The sequence below is a fragment of the Cupressus sempervirens genome, chromosome 6, assembly GCF_028749045.1.
Source record: "Cupressus sempervirens isolate cs-2001-9-10 chromosome 6, ASM2874904v1, whole genome shotgun sequence".
NCBI classification, from domain to species: domain Eukaryota; kingdom Viridiplantae; phylum Streptophyta; class Pinopsida; order Cupressales; family Cupressaceae; genus Cupressus; species Cupressus sempervirens.
In genome coordinates, this window is record NC_143123.1 from 676,351,620 (window position 1) to 676,369,324 (window position 17,705).

The 17,705-nt window shown below is 36.0% G+C and overlaps 1 protein-coding gene across 1 annotated transcript; it reads right to left on the reverse strand.

Annotated features, from left to right (window-relative positions):
• Positions 1 to 8,491: 8,491 nt before the first annotated feature.
• On the reverse strand, positions 8,492 to 13,919 carry LOC149553997 (putative pectate lyase 18). The gene is made up of 5 exons (XM_089789329.1): positions 10,992 to 13,919; positions 10,268 to 10,901; positions 10,016 to 10,119; positions 9,777 to 9,915; positions 8,492 to 9,038 (listed from the first exon to the last, which is right to left on the reverse strand). The coding sequence occupies exons 1-5, from the start codon at positions 11,126 to 11,128 to the stop codon at positions 8,817 to 8,819; spliced, it is 1,236 nt and encodes a 411-aa protein (XP_089645455.1). The 5' UTR covers positions 11,129 to 13,919; the 3' UTR covers positions 8,492 to 8,816.
• Positions 13,920 to 17,705: the final 3,786 nt, after the last annotated feature.

A 17,705-nucleotide genomic window follows, 5' to 3' on the forward strand; every position in this document is an offset into this window, starting at 1 on the left:
AAGATGAATAAGAAGTTTATAAAGAGCTATATAATATGGAAGATGACAAAATGAGTGAAGTATAATATAGGGTTATATCAACCATTACCTATACCGAAGAATTCATGGGAAGATGTTAGCATGGATTTGGTTCTTGGTTTTCCAAGGACTTAGCATGGGTATATTCTATATTTGTAGTGGTTGATAGGTTTACAAAGATGGTGCATTTCATTTCCTGCAAGAAGACTAGGGATGTTGTTCATGTGGCAAAGTTTTTTTTTAGAGAAGTGGTGAGACTAAATGGTCTACCAAAGAGTATAGTTTCATATCAAAATACCAAGTTTTTTGAGTATTTCTATCGTACATTGTGGAAGAAGTTGAAGATATATTTGAATTTTAGTTCATCACATCATCCACAAACTAATGGATAGACAAAGATTGTGAATAGGAGTTTGGGGAACTTTTTGAGATGTTTGTTGGGCAATAAGCCAAAAGGATGAGATCTACTTATACCATAGGTAAAATTTGCATAAAATAACTTTGTCAAAATGAGTACTGGTAAATCACCATTCCAGATTGTATATGAGATTAGAACCAAAAATGCTTCTGAAATTAGGCGTTTGGATAAAGGAGAGATAAGTAATGCTAAAGTGGAGGATTTTGTAGAGCATTTGAAGAACATCCATGAGGAGGTGAAGGAACCACATCATGAAGATGAATACACAATATAAGGCTAAGGTAGATGATAAAAGGAGACATAAGGAGTTTTAGGTTGGAGATGAAATCATGGCTCATTTGAGAAGGGAGAGATTTCTAATAGGTACATATAACAAGCTGAAAATGAAGAACTTTGGACCATGCAAGATAGTGAAAAGACATGATTTTGGAAATGCCTATGAAGTGAGGTTGCCTACTGAATTGAATATTTCAATAGTATTTAACATTTTAGATTTGACATAGTATCATAAAGGAGGTGATGGTGATGTAGTCACAGAAGTGCAGTGGAGTATTCCAGTAGCCGCTTCAACTACAAAGGAGATTGAGGAAATACTAGACAACCTAGTTGGTATAAGTACAAGGAATAGGGAATATGAAGAATATATTGTCAAGTGGAAAGGATGACCTATTGAGGATTCATCATGATTGATAAGGGAGGAGGTTAATTTTCTTGGTTTTCCTTTGAATACCTAAGATGTGATAGAGTTATTTCTCAAATTACCTCAGGTGTCTGATGTAGGATCATCTTGGGTGTAAGGGAAATCTTGCATCACCCAAAAATATATTTTCTTGGTCATATTCAATAAGGGCTATTTTAGTACAAAGTTACTATTTATGGAAACTTACTATTTTTAGTAAGTGGGTCATGCAATCTCAGAATGTTCTGATTTCATAGATGGAGGTTCATCTTAGTCATATCAGCCTACTAGTGGAGATGCATTGTCATACCATATGTATTGCATAAGTTATTGAGGTGTTTGGGTACAAAACCTTTGAGCTCATATTTGAAGGCCTTAAAGACTCTAAAGTGAGGTTACTGAATGGTGCTTGCACATGTTAGGAGTTGTAGCTGAGGAGCTGGCGATTCCAAAAGTTACTTATAGTTAAAATCCAGACATATGGTTTGAAAGTTATGGCCTTTGGAAGTTGGAGTACCTAAAAACATAATTAGGGTTGACCCTATGTAATAAATTAAGAAATAATTTTTAATTAGATTTTTGTAGACCTCAAGATTTAGTTTTGGTATCTAGAATCTTCTCGAGTGATGAATAATTGCCTATATAAGGAAGGCCCATTGTGATATCTAGACATTTATGGGTGGTAGTTTGTGGGTCTATGTTGAAGAGTACTATAAAGAAATTGCCCATGTGGCTTCTCATATTGTATTTATGAAAATATGTAATTCCACATTTGTGGAGATAATAAGAAGCCCATTTTCTATTCTACAAAGATTCTATTGTTCTTATTTTTGTTTGTATTTGTGGTGTTAAGGGGAACACCCTTCATTGAAAACACTTATCACTTTGTTTTTCTCTTCTTCATTGAAGAATGTGTATCTACTCCTTATTGTATTGTAGTTTCCATCATGTACAATATCATTTACAATATCATCAATCGAAAGTGGAGGAGGTAGGTTATTACCTTTCTTGATTGGTCTGGTTGCTTCTACTATCGGTGCTCTGGTAGATGGTTTTGCATTTTTTAGAGCTATAGAGCATGATTTCCCCTTTTCTTTTTCTTTTTTGTTCTTCTTACTTTTATACGTCTCCATCTTTGTAGATGGAGCAGTGTTGGTTGTCTACCTCCTATATTTTATACAATTCTCTTTGGTTTAGGTGAGGACTATCTTTCTAAATCTACGTTGATTCTAGCATTTTCTTATTGTTGTGAAATAAGTGATGCTTCAAATGTGAGTCCCAACTCTTCTTCCATGTTTATTTCTTCACTCATGCTTGTTTGGGCCTTCTTTGAACATTTATTCTTACATTACTTTCTTGCATTTTTCATTGCCAATTCTTTATCTTTCTTTCCTCTGATGAGTGCACTCCTCATCATGCTTGTACCAATTTTTGGAAAGTGGGGGTCTACCACCATTTCCAATAGCATGTCAATGTGAGGTGTTTCCTCTTTCTCTATCATTTCATACTAAATTTTTTATATATAATGTGTTCATGGTTCAACAACCTATACCATGCAATAACTTTTCTTTCTAGGAAACACAATTCATTTTTATGCTCTTGAACTAGGGTAAAGGGAATCCTTTCCCATTAGTGCATGTCCTTTTGGAATTTTTGAAAGTATGACTTAAATAGGTCATCTCTATTATCTCCCATTTGCATATACATTTTGCAAATTTTCTCTATAATAGGCATATTCTTTGACCAATTGTATGATGGATATTTTGCGAGTTCTCTTCTAAAATATAAAAACATACATACTAGCATAGCTCCATACTTCAATGGATGTATCTTTTAGTTCTACTTGATTTTTCCCAAGTTGATCATCAGTTGCTTGCAAAGACACATACTTAGGTCAAGTGTGGAATGGTTATGGATGATTTGAAATGTGCCAAATGCTTCTCCACTTGGTACACTATTCTCCTTGTTGGAGTAATAAATTTTGTACATAGTGACCATCACATCAAATATCATTTATAAGTTGGGAATTCCATCGATGGTACATGCTCATCCATCTTTCCTTACTTTAGTTAATTTTACAAACTTGTCCACTAGGTGTTCCCTATGGTCAGTTTGGTTCCACTACCACTGAATCCAATTACCCTTCAAATAAATTATTTTGTAATTTTATAGGGCTTGTCCAACCACATATACTAGTCATGTACCCTACTTAGTACAAATATTACCTAGTCATCTTGGAAAATGTCATGGATGTGCACAACATGGCACATTGTAGTGTTTACTAGATGACCATGTTCTTTCTTCAAAGCCCCATTTTCATAGAATGACTCAAATAGACTCCCTTGGATAACTTTAGTGGCGAATATTTGCCAAATAAAAAATTTCACTAATCGAGGACCTTGAGTTTGGCAAAAAACTTTGCAATTTGGGGTGGCCATGTCATCCACACTTTATGAAAATTGGGTCCCATGCTTAGGCCAATTGCCAATAACGATACATAATGATTTTTATTTTAGTGATCACTTCACCAATGTAATCTAATCTTTCCACATGATAAATTAAATATTTTCGCCTATAATTTGTGAGACATATCTTATTTGATGGTCACATTTGCCAATCTATGGTAAAAATTTAAGTCAGGTTATATATAAAGTACATAGACTTGATAAGTGTCTCTATTCCGAAGACTTTCCTAGGAAATTTTTATCCTTCTAATCTTTGGCCTGATATAGATTTTACTGTGGACAACTGTCATTATTTTGGAAACTTTCTCTGAAACTTGTTATTCTTTAACATTTTAGCTCGGCATAGGATTTATACCATTGATTTAGGATCATCTAACGATTATTTAAAATGGTTATTATATTTTCGATGATATAAAATTATGGTTTCTAGGTATTTGTACTTTTGGTCATGATTTTATGAAATAATTATAGATTCATCATGGTTGTACAAAAATTTCATATGATGGAAAAAAATTGCCAATTAAATTAAATTTTTTCCTATTTTGAAAAAAAAAAACCAAAACAAATTAATTTTTTGCCCCTAAAATAATGTTGGATTTGCCACGATTTTATATAGTTTTCCAAAGGGGGGTTTCTTAAAGTTATCCCTGTAGACTCCACAATTTGTCATCACAGAGTTCTAGAACTTTTACCTTCAGGTATGTGCCTGCATTCTTAGTGAGCATGACATCTACTGGTAGCAATGATAGTGCTCCATTCACGTCCTTTGTATCTCCTTTTAGTAGAATGATCTCTGTTCTGGGTGTTCCACTTCCTTAGAGTTGACCAACTTCACGTTGTGAATTCCTTGTGGCATTGTGAGTTTTGACTAGTGGATGGTAGCATAGATTGTATTAGCAACTGCTTGTTCTATCTATTTGATTTTGACTCTGGATATTTCTCTTCTTTGCAAGATAATGACACACAATGTGATAAGCACGATTTTTGAAAATATACAACTTAATAGTTTGAATTCTCAAAGTGGTAAATGGTTCTTCAATGGCCTGTTTATAGCTTGCAATGAGTAACATTAGGTTAATGTTAGTATACAATGATAAACAATATGTTAACCTACCACTTAACTCACAGTTAACATCTATGACCAGTGTGACAACAGTCATATTATTTTCATTCTCCTATCTAAATACAAGTATTATATGCTTTGCTAGTCTATTTATTGCTTTGCAACACATGATTTACCAATTTTGGCTAGCTAACTAGCTTAAGATTTTTTCTTTTCACATGCAACCCCTTTAAGCCTAGATTAACTTAATTAGTTTCAAAAGTTTCACCTTTAATCACTGAGCTCATAACCTCAACAAGCTTGGCCTCTTCAACCTCATCAATATTTTTTGTCCAAACTTTGTAGAAGTCCTTTATAGCATCCTCTTCATCCACAACCTTGTTCTTTCCTTTGTCATAATGGTTCTGCTTCTTAGACCTTTTCTTAAATCTGCATTCTCTAGCAAGATGGTCTATCTTGTCATAGTAGTAATAGGTCATAGTTGTCCCCCTCCAAGCTCCTGAATGGTATCTCTGATTGTTCTTCAGTTTGTAATTTTCTACAACATGTTCATTGTTTCTATGGGTTGAGCATATAGGTGTTGCAAACTTGTTCTTCTAGGTAGGATTTGATGTTTTCTAAGATGATTGGTTTGATCTTTCCTTAGATCTTAAAACCTTGGCATTGTGTCCATACTTGTTACAAAAGTAAAGTATCCATCAAATATTCTCTCTACTAGTAGTTTTGACAGAACCTATTGAAGGTATTATGAACAATAGGTGAAACATTTCAATGCAAATATACATTTGATGTGTGTCCTACTTTACCACAACAATGACAGGTTGGTTTCTTAGGTGTCTTACCTTTAGGTGATGTTTTCCCTTGTCTTTTGTGGTTCTGGTTGTTTCTTCTAGAGGATTTTCCTTCTTTAGTTTTGTTGTCACCTTCATAGCCAAGATTGGTTATGCTCTTGGTCTTTCTTTGAGCTTTGATTTTCTTGTCAAACTTCTTAGAGTTGTTATTGAACTTCTTCATCATTTCATTTCTCTCATTTGTGCTCTTTTGTTCATTAGTAAGTTTGTGGATTTTTTCATCCTTTTATCTTGCATCCTCCTCAGTTGTTTTCTTTTCTTTGAATGCTTCTCTCAATGCATCCTCAACTTTCTATATTGCTAGTGCAGCATTGCCTTTCTCATTTTGTGCTTCACTTAGCTCTTTTGAAGTTTCTTCTTTAGATGTGAGATTGTTTCTCTCAACTTCTCATTGTGAGTCATGAGATTAGTTATAGTTTCTTCAAATTCATCTATTCCACTGTTTTGTTCCATTTTCTTAGTAATTTCATAACTCTCATTGAGTTTCTTTCTCTTTGACAGTGATGCTCTTAACTTTTCTTTCAAATCCTCAATAGTGTCAAAAGCTCATCAAGTTGCTTCTTGAGTCTAATGGCTTCCATTTGATCTTCCATCAAGTTGTAAGGCTTGTCACTACTAGGGTTAGAGCTCTAATACCAATTCTTGGTCCCAACCAGTACTAAGAGGGGAGTGGATTAGTACGGATTCTCGAACTGATCTATTGAACTATTACTCTTAGCAAACTAAACAATAACCCCTTGACTGATATAACAATGATAAATGTAGCAAGGTAAAAACATATAATATTATACACAAAAGAATATATCAAGTGACACATATTTATACATGAAAACCCTCATTGAGAGGATGAAAACCAAAATGAGGATAATATACCCACTAGCCTTACTATAGATAAAATGTTGCTTAGGTAAAGGCTATAGTTGTTGCTTCTGAGAACACATCTAGCTATATATAAATTCTCCAACCAATCTATTAAACTATTATTCTTAGTGTAGACGCTTAAAATTGTTCCTAAACACTATATTAATTAATTTTAATATTTTTCGTGATATTGTAATTAATTATTAATTAATTAATTATATTGCTCACATTCCTCTACTTATTTAATTAAATTATTTTAATTAAATGAGTTCATTCTCTTAAGTATTTAAATCTAATTTAAATACTTCTAGCCTTAATGTGTTAAATTAATTTAACACATGATCCTCCATCTTTCCCCCCTTTTAAATAAATTTTATTTATTTAAATCCTCACATCCCATTAATTCCTCTAAACCCATGATTAAATTAAATTTCATTTAATTTAATCTTAAACCTAACCTATAGCCTAGCCTACATCCATCATTTTCATCCTCTTAAGCCTACTTCTTCTCTAATCCCACTTAATCATTCTTAATCTTCTCCCTAATCCCCCTCATTAGCCTAAGAGTATGCTCACACATGTGTGAGATGGCATGCCTGCACACTCTTGTCTCCCACTCTTCTTCTCAAGTTTGCTCACACATGTGTGAGCAAACTTTGGATTCTTGACCATTTGCATGGCTTGCATGTCACCTTATGTGGCATCTACATGGATGCCACCTCACCAAGCCCTCTCTTGAGCCTATAAATAGAGGGCTTGTCTCAAGCATTCGATCATCTCATTTTTATTGCATTGTTATCATGTTGGTTTGAGATTTGAGTTTGCATTCATAGTTTGAGCTTTCATGGTAGTTTCAGCTTGCATTGGTAGAGTCTCATAGTGATTTTGTAGGTTCATACTAACAATTTGGTAGCTTATTTAGTTTGCATCATGCATTGTTAATCTAGTTTCTACATGCATTTGTAGTTTCATTTTAGCTTGCATTTTTATCATAGTTTGCATATCTAGTTAGTTCTTTCATTGCATATCATCTTCGTCCTTGAATGCCTTCAAGAATGACTCTCTCCATAGCCATTTCTTGAGGTGTTCTTCATCTCATTTAGTCTAGATTCATATCTTACTTGCATACAGACTTGCACTCACTCACTCAAGAGATTCATTTATTGTTGTGTTTGGGAGAGCACATCAAACACCCCCCCATCTTAACACACCAACAAGGCCTCTCATGGGTGCCTTTGTTGAGCTGTAGAGGTGGCTGGAAGGTTGGATTTGTTGGTTGCTTAGGGTTGCAAAACCCAAGCAAGCATTAGTTGATATTTTTTCTTTTCATTTTGATGAATCTTTGATGCAATTTCAAGGTTTTTAGCTAATGTTTGTTTGTTAACCCATGCTTCTTGCAGGTCTCATTTTCTAGCACAAACTTAGCAAACTAAACAATAACCCCTTGACTGATATAACAATGATAAATGCAGTAAGGTAAAAACATAATATATTACACACAAAAGAATACATCAAGTGACATATATATTACACACAAAAGAATACATCAAGTGACATATATTTATACGTGAAAACCCTCGATCTTGTACATTATATCTTACTCTTGAAATCAACTTTTGTCACTTTTTCTTCTTCAAATAATTTACTAAAGATGTTCATGTTCAGTGTCTTAATGTAATTTATTCAAATATCCTTTAATACATATGCTCTATTATTACAAAAAAAAAATTCCCTTAAATAAGTTACCCGTGCTCATATTTAATGTTTCAATATAATTGTTTCAAATATCTTTTGATACATATGCTTTACCCATAACTCCAAATCAAAACAATCTAAAGGTTGCACTTACTATCTTCAATCTTGCACATTGTATCTTGATAAAAAATCAGCTATTTAATTTTTTTCATTCTTACCATTCACTAAATATATTCATGTTTAACTTCTCAATGTAATTGTTTCACACATATGCCTTACCCTTTTTAACTCCAAATCAAAAGATTTCAAAGACTAATTTTAAGAATTGCAATTACATAACCATAAATTTCTGACTAGCAGGGCATTCAAAAGCTTTGTTGGCCCAAATAAAACCATACTAAAATAGGAAAACCGCTTTGTACAGCTTTTGCACATTCTGGGGAAACTTCGAAAAATTAAACTTCCATTATCAATTGAACATAGCAGAGTAACGGTCAACCCTGAGACAGATGACCGTCAAAAAGCTTCCCGAATACACATTGCCCAATATTATCAACTGTAGGAAGCAACTGGGGAAATCAGCCCGAGAAAAATCTTGCAAACTTTGAGGAAGTACGAGAACAGAATAAACAACAACAATACTACAACACTTCCGCGCCTGCTGCTTCTATAGATTATGCAGCAGGCCGAGGTCGCAATAAAAAAGTACAAAATATGATGAGAGTTAGATAACACAATTCTCCCAACCCTGAATTGGGAATGTCAGTTAGCATCGAGATCGAGCCCTGCAATGCAATACGCCTGAATTTGCAGTGAGTGGAGTCACCATTGTTGAAGGCCTTGCTCCTAAGCTTGAAGCTTTTGCATAGCTTGATGACGCCTCTGCCCCTGATGATGTGAAGAATGCTCCATTCAGCATCAGATCCCCTTCTGATCTCCAGTTCCACCCTTGGCATTCATTGCCATTGCAATTCTCATGTTTCGTCACCTGCCCATAATTAAAAAAGAGAACCACCAAAACATAAGATTAACTTTCAGACAAGTACAACAAAGATCATGGTGATGAATCATGGAGTTTGATTCAAAAGGTCAAGTAAGAGAGAAAAATCTTGAATACATGATCAAAACCAGAAGCAATGTAGAACGGTAAGAACAAGTAGAATTCCACAATCTATGAGATATTTGAGCTTCTTGTTCCTTGTTTTGATTGTATACAAAAATTGCATCGACCTTCTTATTGAGATGTTTGAGCTTTCAAAAAGGTACAACAAAGATCACGGTGATGAATCATGGAGTTCAATTCAAAAGGTCGAATAATAAAGAAAAAACTTGAATACATGATCAAAACCAGAAACTATGTACAGTAGTATCATTTGATTGTGTAAATTTTTTTGCATCTACATTTCAGATCACACTCTGTGATCCAACATCAGCATGAACATGAAAGAGAGCATAAGGAGTATGATCCAAAATGTGGATGCAAAACTTTTACACAATTGAATCCAGAAATAATAAGCTCAAATATGTAAGATGGTATCATGACAATGAATTATAGTTTAATCTAAAAAGTTCAAAAAGCTTTTAAAAAAATGAAACAGAAACTCCTGCACAATAATATTATGGACTGTGAAAGCCATATGCCTCCAACTTTCTAAAACAGAGCAAGTAATTTATAGAAAGATCTGGATATGGGGGAGTCAGTGGGTATTGGGCAATGGGTAGCTACCTCTTTAGCAAAGGGGTTGGCTGGTGCGAGGTATCGGTTTCCTTGGCTGTTGATTGTGGGGTTTGCACTGCCTCCAATGGCATACATTTCCCAATGAGTGTAGTCATTGTTCACCACATGGAAGTACCCGTGTCGACACCTGCAAAAGGATTCAACATAGACTCATTAGAACAAAAATAGTCATTTAAACAAGTCAAAGCTTAGAATGTGTTAAAAAGAAATAGTTCAGTGTTTCTTACCTTGGCATCCGTTGCACAAGACCAGCACCAAAGTGGTTGAAGGCGATAGTCACTTGCATGTTGGTATCTGCGGTGTAGGAGTCACTGTGACCCAGCAGCATCACCTGTATTTGAATAACACACCCACAAAAAACAGGGTCAAACACTATGAACAAAGAATATAAGATTATGAGCTATCATTTTGATGATGGATCAGAGAATGATATGAAACATGGATTAAAAAATATCTGTGAACAAAATTGCAAGTTTTACCTCATTGTGGTGGGCGAAATGGTTGTTAGAAATAGTAATGGCAGTGGATCCAATGACAGCATCAATCAAACCATCAGCGCAATTCCACAATGAGCAGTGATCGACCCAAACATGGCTTCCACCAAAGATGGAAACAGCATCCCCATCGCTCCTAGTCCTCCACCCATAATGGCTTGGGGAGGATCTCACCATGGCATTGCCCCCAGGCTTACAATCATGGATATGAACTCCATGAATGATAATGTTAGTCACATACTGAATGGTTATACAAGGTCCATTAGCAATGTGGACATTGGCACCCCGGCCATCAATTGTCTTGAAGCTGTTCATGATGAGCTCCTCCTTAAGCTGAATTGTCATGCTCGTCTTGAAAATGATCCACAGTGGCTCTGTCTGAATGACGGCATGGCGCAGAGTGCCGGGCGGTGGGCTGACCGGATCATCCCCTGAATTGGTGACCACATAAAAGCGGCCGTTCTTGCCTCCCACAGCATTCCTGCCGAAGCCAACGCCGCAATCGGCAAGCCTCTTTCGGTTGCGCTCCCAGTTGGGATCACACCGCCAGCAGTCATCAATGGGGTTCCCTGTTCCGCATGACAGATAATCCAGCTCTCGCCTTCTAGTCTGTATGCTCCTGCAAATCAATGTCATGCACACAATGTCAAGAACAAAAACAGAGCTCAATGCACCTAAAAACTTAAATCTCTTCACACAATCTTCTCACCTCTGAAGCATGTCAGCTACAGTGTTTGCATCCTCTTCCACAGCAGAGGCATTCCCAAGTTTTGTTGCCCCTACATGGGCATGAGAACAGAGGAAAACTGCAAGGAATACCCAACTCATAAAACTCCCAATGCCCATCTTTAACACCAACAGAGCTCACAACTAGAAAGTCAATCTATGAAAGCTAGGAATTGTGAAGTGGAAGAATGTAAGAAACTGGAGGAGAATGGGGCACGGGCAGGGATTGGCTAAATGGCTGTACTCTCATAAGCGTTCACTACCAGAATGTTAATCAATGCAAGCTGGGAGCTATGAAGTGAACGAATGTAAGAAAACAAGGCAGAACTGGAAGAGAATGGGGCAGGGGCAGGGGCAGGAGATTGGGTAAATGGTTTTGGTGGTAATCTCGTAAGAGTCCACAACCACAAAGCAATTCAATGCAAGCCGAGATTTATAAAGTGAAGGAATGTAAGAAAACAAAGCAGAACTGGAAGAGAATGTGGCAAGGGTGGGGAAGGGGATTGGATAAATGTTTTTGGTGGTACCTTCATTCAAGTTCACAACCAGAAAGCCAATCAATGCAAGAAGCTAAAGAATGTATGAAAACAGCGCAGAACTGGAGGAGGATGGGGCAGGGGCAGGGGCACAGCAGAACTGAAGGAGAATGGGGCAGGGGCAGGGGCAGGGTGAAAGGATTGGATAAATGGTGATGGTGGTACTCGCAGAGGACGGACACCTTTCTTATAGATTTGAGTGTGGGATATACACTGCGTAAATCACAATTAAACTTTATTAATCCACAAAATCAATTAGCTTCGAATGCAAGGCCGGTCCTACATGAATTCCATTGGGTAGAATAAAGTTTAGGAACCCCAGTTGGGTAATCTTGGTTTTCCACCGAAAAGAAATTATTGACTCATGCCTGACCCGTGCCTGTGAGTACGGAGAAGAGAAGCACGCTTCATGTGAGTTATAATTTGCTTTAAAAAGCCCCAACGACAGAGACTATTTGGTGGGGGCAGGGCAAGGCAGTTGCTTCCTTCCTGCCAATTAGTTAGTTAATCAGTTGACGCAGCTAAAGCACTGTGTAAGGCCTAGGCTGACAGTCTATCTATGGGAGGAAGACAGGTGTAGAATGTGTCAGTCTGTTGAAGAAGATGGATTTCTGACCATTTGGCTCAAGCTAACTAGGTGGTCTACAATAGTCAGAAGCTAGGTACTCCTTACATACCATTCCCATCAATTCATATACATCCCAATCTCTCCCAAGTGATAATAGAGGACCCATATGTAGGCAAATGGTTATGGGGCCACCAAGAACCATCCACAACTATCCAACTAGATCTAATGGTATATAAAGACAATTTTAAAAAGAAATTAAGTGTTCTCATTGTATGCCTGTGGCTTAATAGCCGAAGAAATGCACCGGATGTGACTTTTTCTTTAATTTATTAATTAATTTAAAAGTAAAATATTCTGCTAGATAGACATCGCCTCTTGAGATGCCATATTTTTAGTTTGTTGTTTAGATGTCATCACCATAATATACTAGGTACTGTATTTTTAAAGTTTCATTAGTAAAATTTAGTATGGGGTTGGAGGCCGCATAGATGTTGCCCCCATGTAGTGGCGATCTTGCAAGAATCGAATAGTAAGTAGAAGCAAGGTGCAATGAAAGAACAAGAGGAACAACGTCCTCCCATGTCTCCATTGATAATGTATTTGTATGTTGCAATCATGTGCATAACATTGACACCATAGATACATCTATTGTCAAAACAAGATGGCACTCCTCTAAGGCTGTGTCCATGGATTAGGCATAGAAATTACACTATCAATCTTCAACTTCCATTATTCTTAGGAGAAGTGAGAGTACAAGGAGATGAAGATTGGGGTGGAGGAGCCTTCGCTCTAGAGGACTTGATGTGAATGGGCTAAGAGGTGGATAAATAGGATTAGGATTTACTAATGGAAAGTTAGGGTGGGATCATGCTCAATATCTCTATTAGGGAGAGAAGGGTGGATGTCAATGCCTAAGAAGGAGTGTCCAACTTAGGAAAATCGTAGTGACTGGTAAATATAAATGGAACCATGGAGGAAAGGTCAAGGCGACAATTTGTATTGTACAAGAAGTTTCTATTAAAATCTGAACATTGACACCAGCTTCCAACCTCTAAAATTGTTCACTCATAGCGAACAATGCTAGTGTTTGTTCAATGTAGAATTCAATAATAAACAAATAAGTTTTGAAATGAAATTAAGAAACAAATATTGATAAATAGATTGATGATAACCTTGGTTCCATTATAGATCCAAAACAAACCTACGGTAGCCTAGATTCAATGAAATTCTAGGTCAAATACCTAAGATGGGTGGGTATACTTTTCAGTGTCATGGCCAAGTACATGACCATATTTACCAAAAGCCTTATGAACCTGGGCAGGAATTGTAGATTTGAATGTAAAGAATAAGATACCTAAAACAGCAAAACAAACCCATGACCCAAGAAGAAAGTATAGTTACATACTGACAGTGTTAGCAGTGGTCATGAGAGGCCATCAAATTCGAGATAAAGTGACTCCACGGTGAGCACTTTAGTACCTAAAGCCCGGGGGGACCCTGTATAGTATTGTATTGTGACTAGGTTCCGTTTCAGCTGATTCAGTTATAAAAGTTTCCAACTACCAAACTGTTAACCGTCTGGTAGAGGAGAGTAGAGTGGGGAGAGACCCACATATATTCTTCTTTTGGGGAAATGGGTTATCGAGCCAATCACCGTACGCAATCTCTGCAACATTTTCAAACTCCAAACAGAGAAAAGGGTAAAATAACTCCGACAAACTTCCAATCACAAACTGATTCTATCTTATCACAAGAAACAAATATCTCAGAGGAAGAAGAAGATCTTTGTGGGCCTCAACTTAGAAATGGATATCTTAATCTTGGGGACTACTTAATTGAACTGAAGCCTTTGTCGACCATCATTCAAAGATTACACTTTTCCCTAGCTACGGCTGAATACGTCCATGGCCCTCGTTTTGGCCTTCCACTTTCCACTCTTCTAAGACTTGCCTTCCCCAAGGCCTTTCATATCCATGTCGGGGATCTCTCAAAAGGATTTTCCCCCATTTTATTTTATTCCACCATTGGGGATTCCTAATTGATATAAAACGAAAAAACCCATCTTATTCTCATAGTTAGTTACATTGTAGGGACAGGGCTTGACACGCTATTGCAATTTAAGCTATGGATATGGATTCTTTGTCTATCATATCAAAATGTTTGTTGGGTCTATGAATGCTTAAAGTATTTGGGTATTACCTATACTCTTTGTAGAAGGCACCTAATTGTAATTTGCGTTTAGAATCTTTTGTTTTTTCTTCTATGAATATGGTTTCTTTGTCTACCATTTGATCTATCATGTTGAGTTATTTGTTGAGTTTGTGGATGGTTTGAATATTTGGGTCTACTATGTATTTTATACAAAATGCACTTGATTGTGATACAAACAAGGTGTACTTACCCTACTTGCAAAATTTCTTCACAATTAGGCTAACTCAACCCTACTTGCAAAATTTGAACTTGTGGTCTCATTTTCAAGAGTACAAGTTCTTCACAATTAGGCCAACTCATATGTACTAATGTGTAGGGTCACACAAAACTTATTTTTTAATGATTGGAAACCTTCATCTAGGTACAATTAGGGAGACATTATGATTAGCATTATAACTTCGACTAGCTTAAAGTATTTGGGCCTACCATGTACTACATGCAAAAGGCACCTAATTGTGCTACGAATGATAGTACACACCCCACCCCTTCCATTTGAACGTGACATCTTTTTCAAGCAAACAAATTCTTGATCATTAAGCCAGCTTAGATGCACTTATGTTTTCTATGGATAGGGTGACAAGGGAACCATAATTTTTTTGTTAGGAAACATTCACCTTCCATCTTCTTACAATTAAGGTTGCATTATGGTTAGTATTAATTTAAAATCTATTTATTGCCTTTTAATTTTTAGTAAAAAAAATTGAAGTTATTAAAGTTGTTCAAGGGTTAACAATGGACCTCTAAGAATATATATATTTTGTCATGTGTTGATTGATATATGTTTCAACATGAACTTCAAAGGATTGAAGCCCCTTCAAGTGCATAGTTTTAAGGTAAAGATATCGTTTAAAGGCCTATACTAAGCATAGCAAGAGCTCATTATTAACATTTGTGAATGATCTCATTAACTCAACATGTCCCATCAACTAAACAAGTTATTTATCATATATAGGACATAAATTAATATTGTTAGCTTGAAGAACCTAATAAAGTTGTGAAGTAAAAGCTCACAGTATAGCAAAACAAATTCACGACAACCAAGTCTCACCTCTTCACCACAATATTCAAAAGGGAAGTAGAAGACTTTGTCACTTGTTAGCATGATGTGCATCTGTGTGAGCATTCTTCCTGCAATTCATTTGGAGACCTACAGATGCACCACATATACATATAGTTTTTTCCTCTTCGATTATGGACCCTAATATTCATGACAACCAAGTCTCACCTCTTCACCAAAATATTCAAAAGGGAAGTAGAAGACTTTGTCACTTGTTAGCACGATGTGCATCTATGTGAGCATTCTTCTTGCAATTGATTTGGAGACCTATAGATGCACCACATATCCATACGGTTTTTTCCTCTTCAATTATGGATCCTAACCTCCATCGCACAAAACATCGATGAGCATCTCAAGGTGGACCTTGTTTAAAGCTGCATTCTCACATGTGGTGACAATTATAGAAAGGGACACTTGCATCACATGCATTCACACACACTTTCCAATTCAAATATCAACTGCCTTTTGTAGAGGAGTGACATAACATTCATGACCCACATGATGCACCTCCACCTTAGTTGAGAGTTCTCTCAGTAGATATTCGACTCTAAGGCAATGAGAAAGAGATGATAATGATATGACAACATAACAAGAGGTAGTTAATGAATTTTGTGTTGTTTATAAACATTAAGGATAGGCTATGTTGGTAATCAAAATGGTTGGTTAGATACCTACAAGCCTTGCCTGCTCGATGCTGGGTATCTAACTGATTTTGGCCAACTTGACAAGATTAATCTAATCGATTCAAATCCTCTGCACTTTTGGCTCCGCCAAACCAAGGCTTGTTCACCCAAATCCTGGATAACCAAAAACTCGGATCCAAGATGATTTACAGTGGATTATAACATAAAAACAAATCCCTCAATTGGCAAGTGTTCAAGGAAACTTCTGGATAATGATTAATAAATTCAAACTTTGATTATTTTATTAGATTTATGTGTTGCTAAAAGAAAAGGTTAAAACAAATTATTATTACAAATAAGATTCAAACTCTTCAAAAGAAAAGGCTAAAGAATTGCCAACATATGGGTTGAAAATCATGGACTAATTAATGATCAGTGCCAAATTTTAACGGGTAATAGAGTCAAACATATATTTCTTACATACAACTTAATGCTATTAATGATATTATATTTGTTGATAATTCAATTATTACGATGCCACGGATTGTTACATTTTTGCATATTCAAACTAGTCTATCATGATTTAACCTTTATGTGGACACAATAGATACAAATAGAGGAAAGATTATATCCTGCAATATTCGTGTTTATCAAATCTAAAAAGCAATGAACAATTCAATCTACCTATCGAAATAGTAAATTATAAACAAATAATCATCAAAATCACAAAGGACGAGTTATACACATACTAACTCTAAAACAAATAAAATTCTTACTAAATTTATTGTTGGATGGCTTGTATTGAAGACATTCAAATTGGTTGATGCTCTATTCAATGCAACTCGACCACAGACAACTTTAGTGTTTATGCTCAACAATTTCCCTTTGAAGAAATTTGATAGTATGTATACTTCAAAAAAATATTGCAGGGAGTCTCATATAATATGGGCTCTGTGTATTGTTTTTTAGAAAAACCATATGAATTACGGGGGTATCCAAACTCCTTACATACATATTTATAAACACCCAACAGGTGTCGGTTGCAATAGTAAACATCACAACCTTTCATGAGGAAAACTAACCAATAATAATATGATCTTAAATAAAACTGTCAACCACTTGTTTTGTTATTTTACATAAACAATCTGCAAAGGTATGCTCCCCCTTAGCCATTTCAATTGTTGTAATACCTGAAATCCATATGTCTGCCTTTGAATGGAAAGCCGTATAAAGTTTTGGGGTAGAAGCAAGGACAAATCCTAAAGCCTAACCGCAAATCACTGGATTAAATGACTGACAACATTCACTTCCATGCAATGCTAGAATTAGAGATGCAAGGGATCTCAAGATGCCATCAAAATGAAAGTATCATTTAGGAGCCTTGTTCCAAAACATACTCACACACATCTTTGGAATTCTTCATGCACATTCACTGCTTATGTCTTCCTTTCAATTGTGAATCCCGTACCTACAACCAAAACAAAATAACATAAGATATAAGTCATCAAATATCCTGTATGTTGTGACAAGGGTGTTGGATACAATTGTTTAATTGTGTGTTGTCTTTGATGTCACACAAATGTCATATCAATCATTAGATAGTGTCTACCGAGCTCAGAAGGTCAGGAAGGCAAAGGACAATGTCTACCAAGCTCAGAAGGTCAGCAAGGCAAAGGATAGTGTCTACCAAGCTTAGAAGGTC

What these genes read in the sequence shown, in the direction of transcription:
- LOC149553997 (XM_089789329.1), bottom strand. Translation starts at nt 11,128, where the DNA reads ATGGGCATTGGGAGTTTTATGAGTTGGGTATTCCTTGCAGTTTTCCTC. An exon ending in ATTTCGCCCACCACAATGAG is followed by an intron (nt 10,120 to 10,267) that starts GTAAAACTTGCA and finishes ATTCAAATACAG; the next exon opens with GTGATGCTGCTGGGTCACAG. An exon ending in CTTGTGCAACGGATGCCAAG is followed by an intron (nt 9,916 to 10,015) that starts GTAAGAAACACT and finishes ATCCTTTTGCAG; the next exon opens with GTGTCGACACGGGTACTTCC.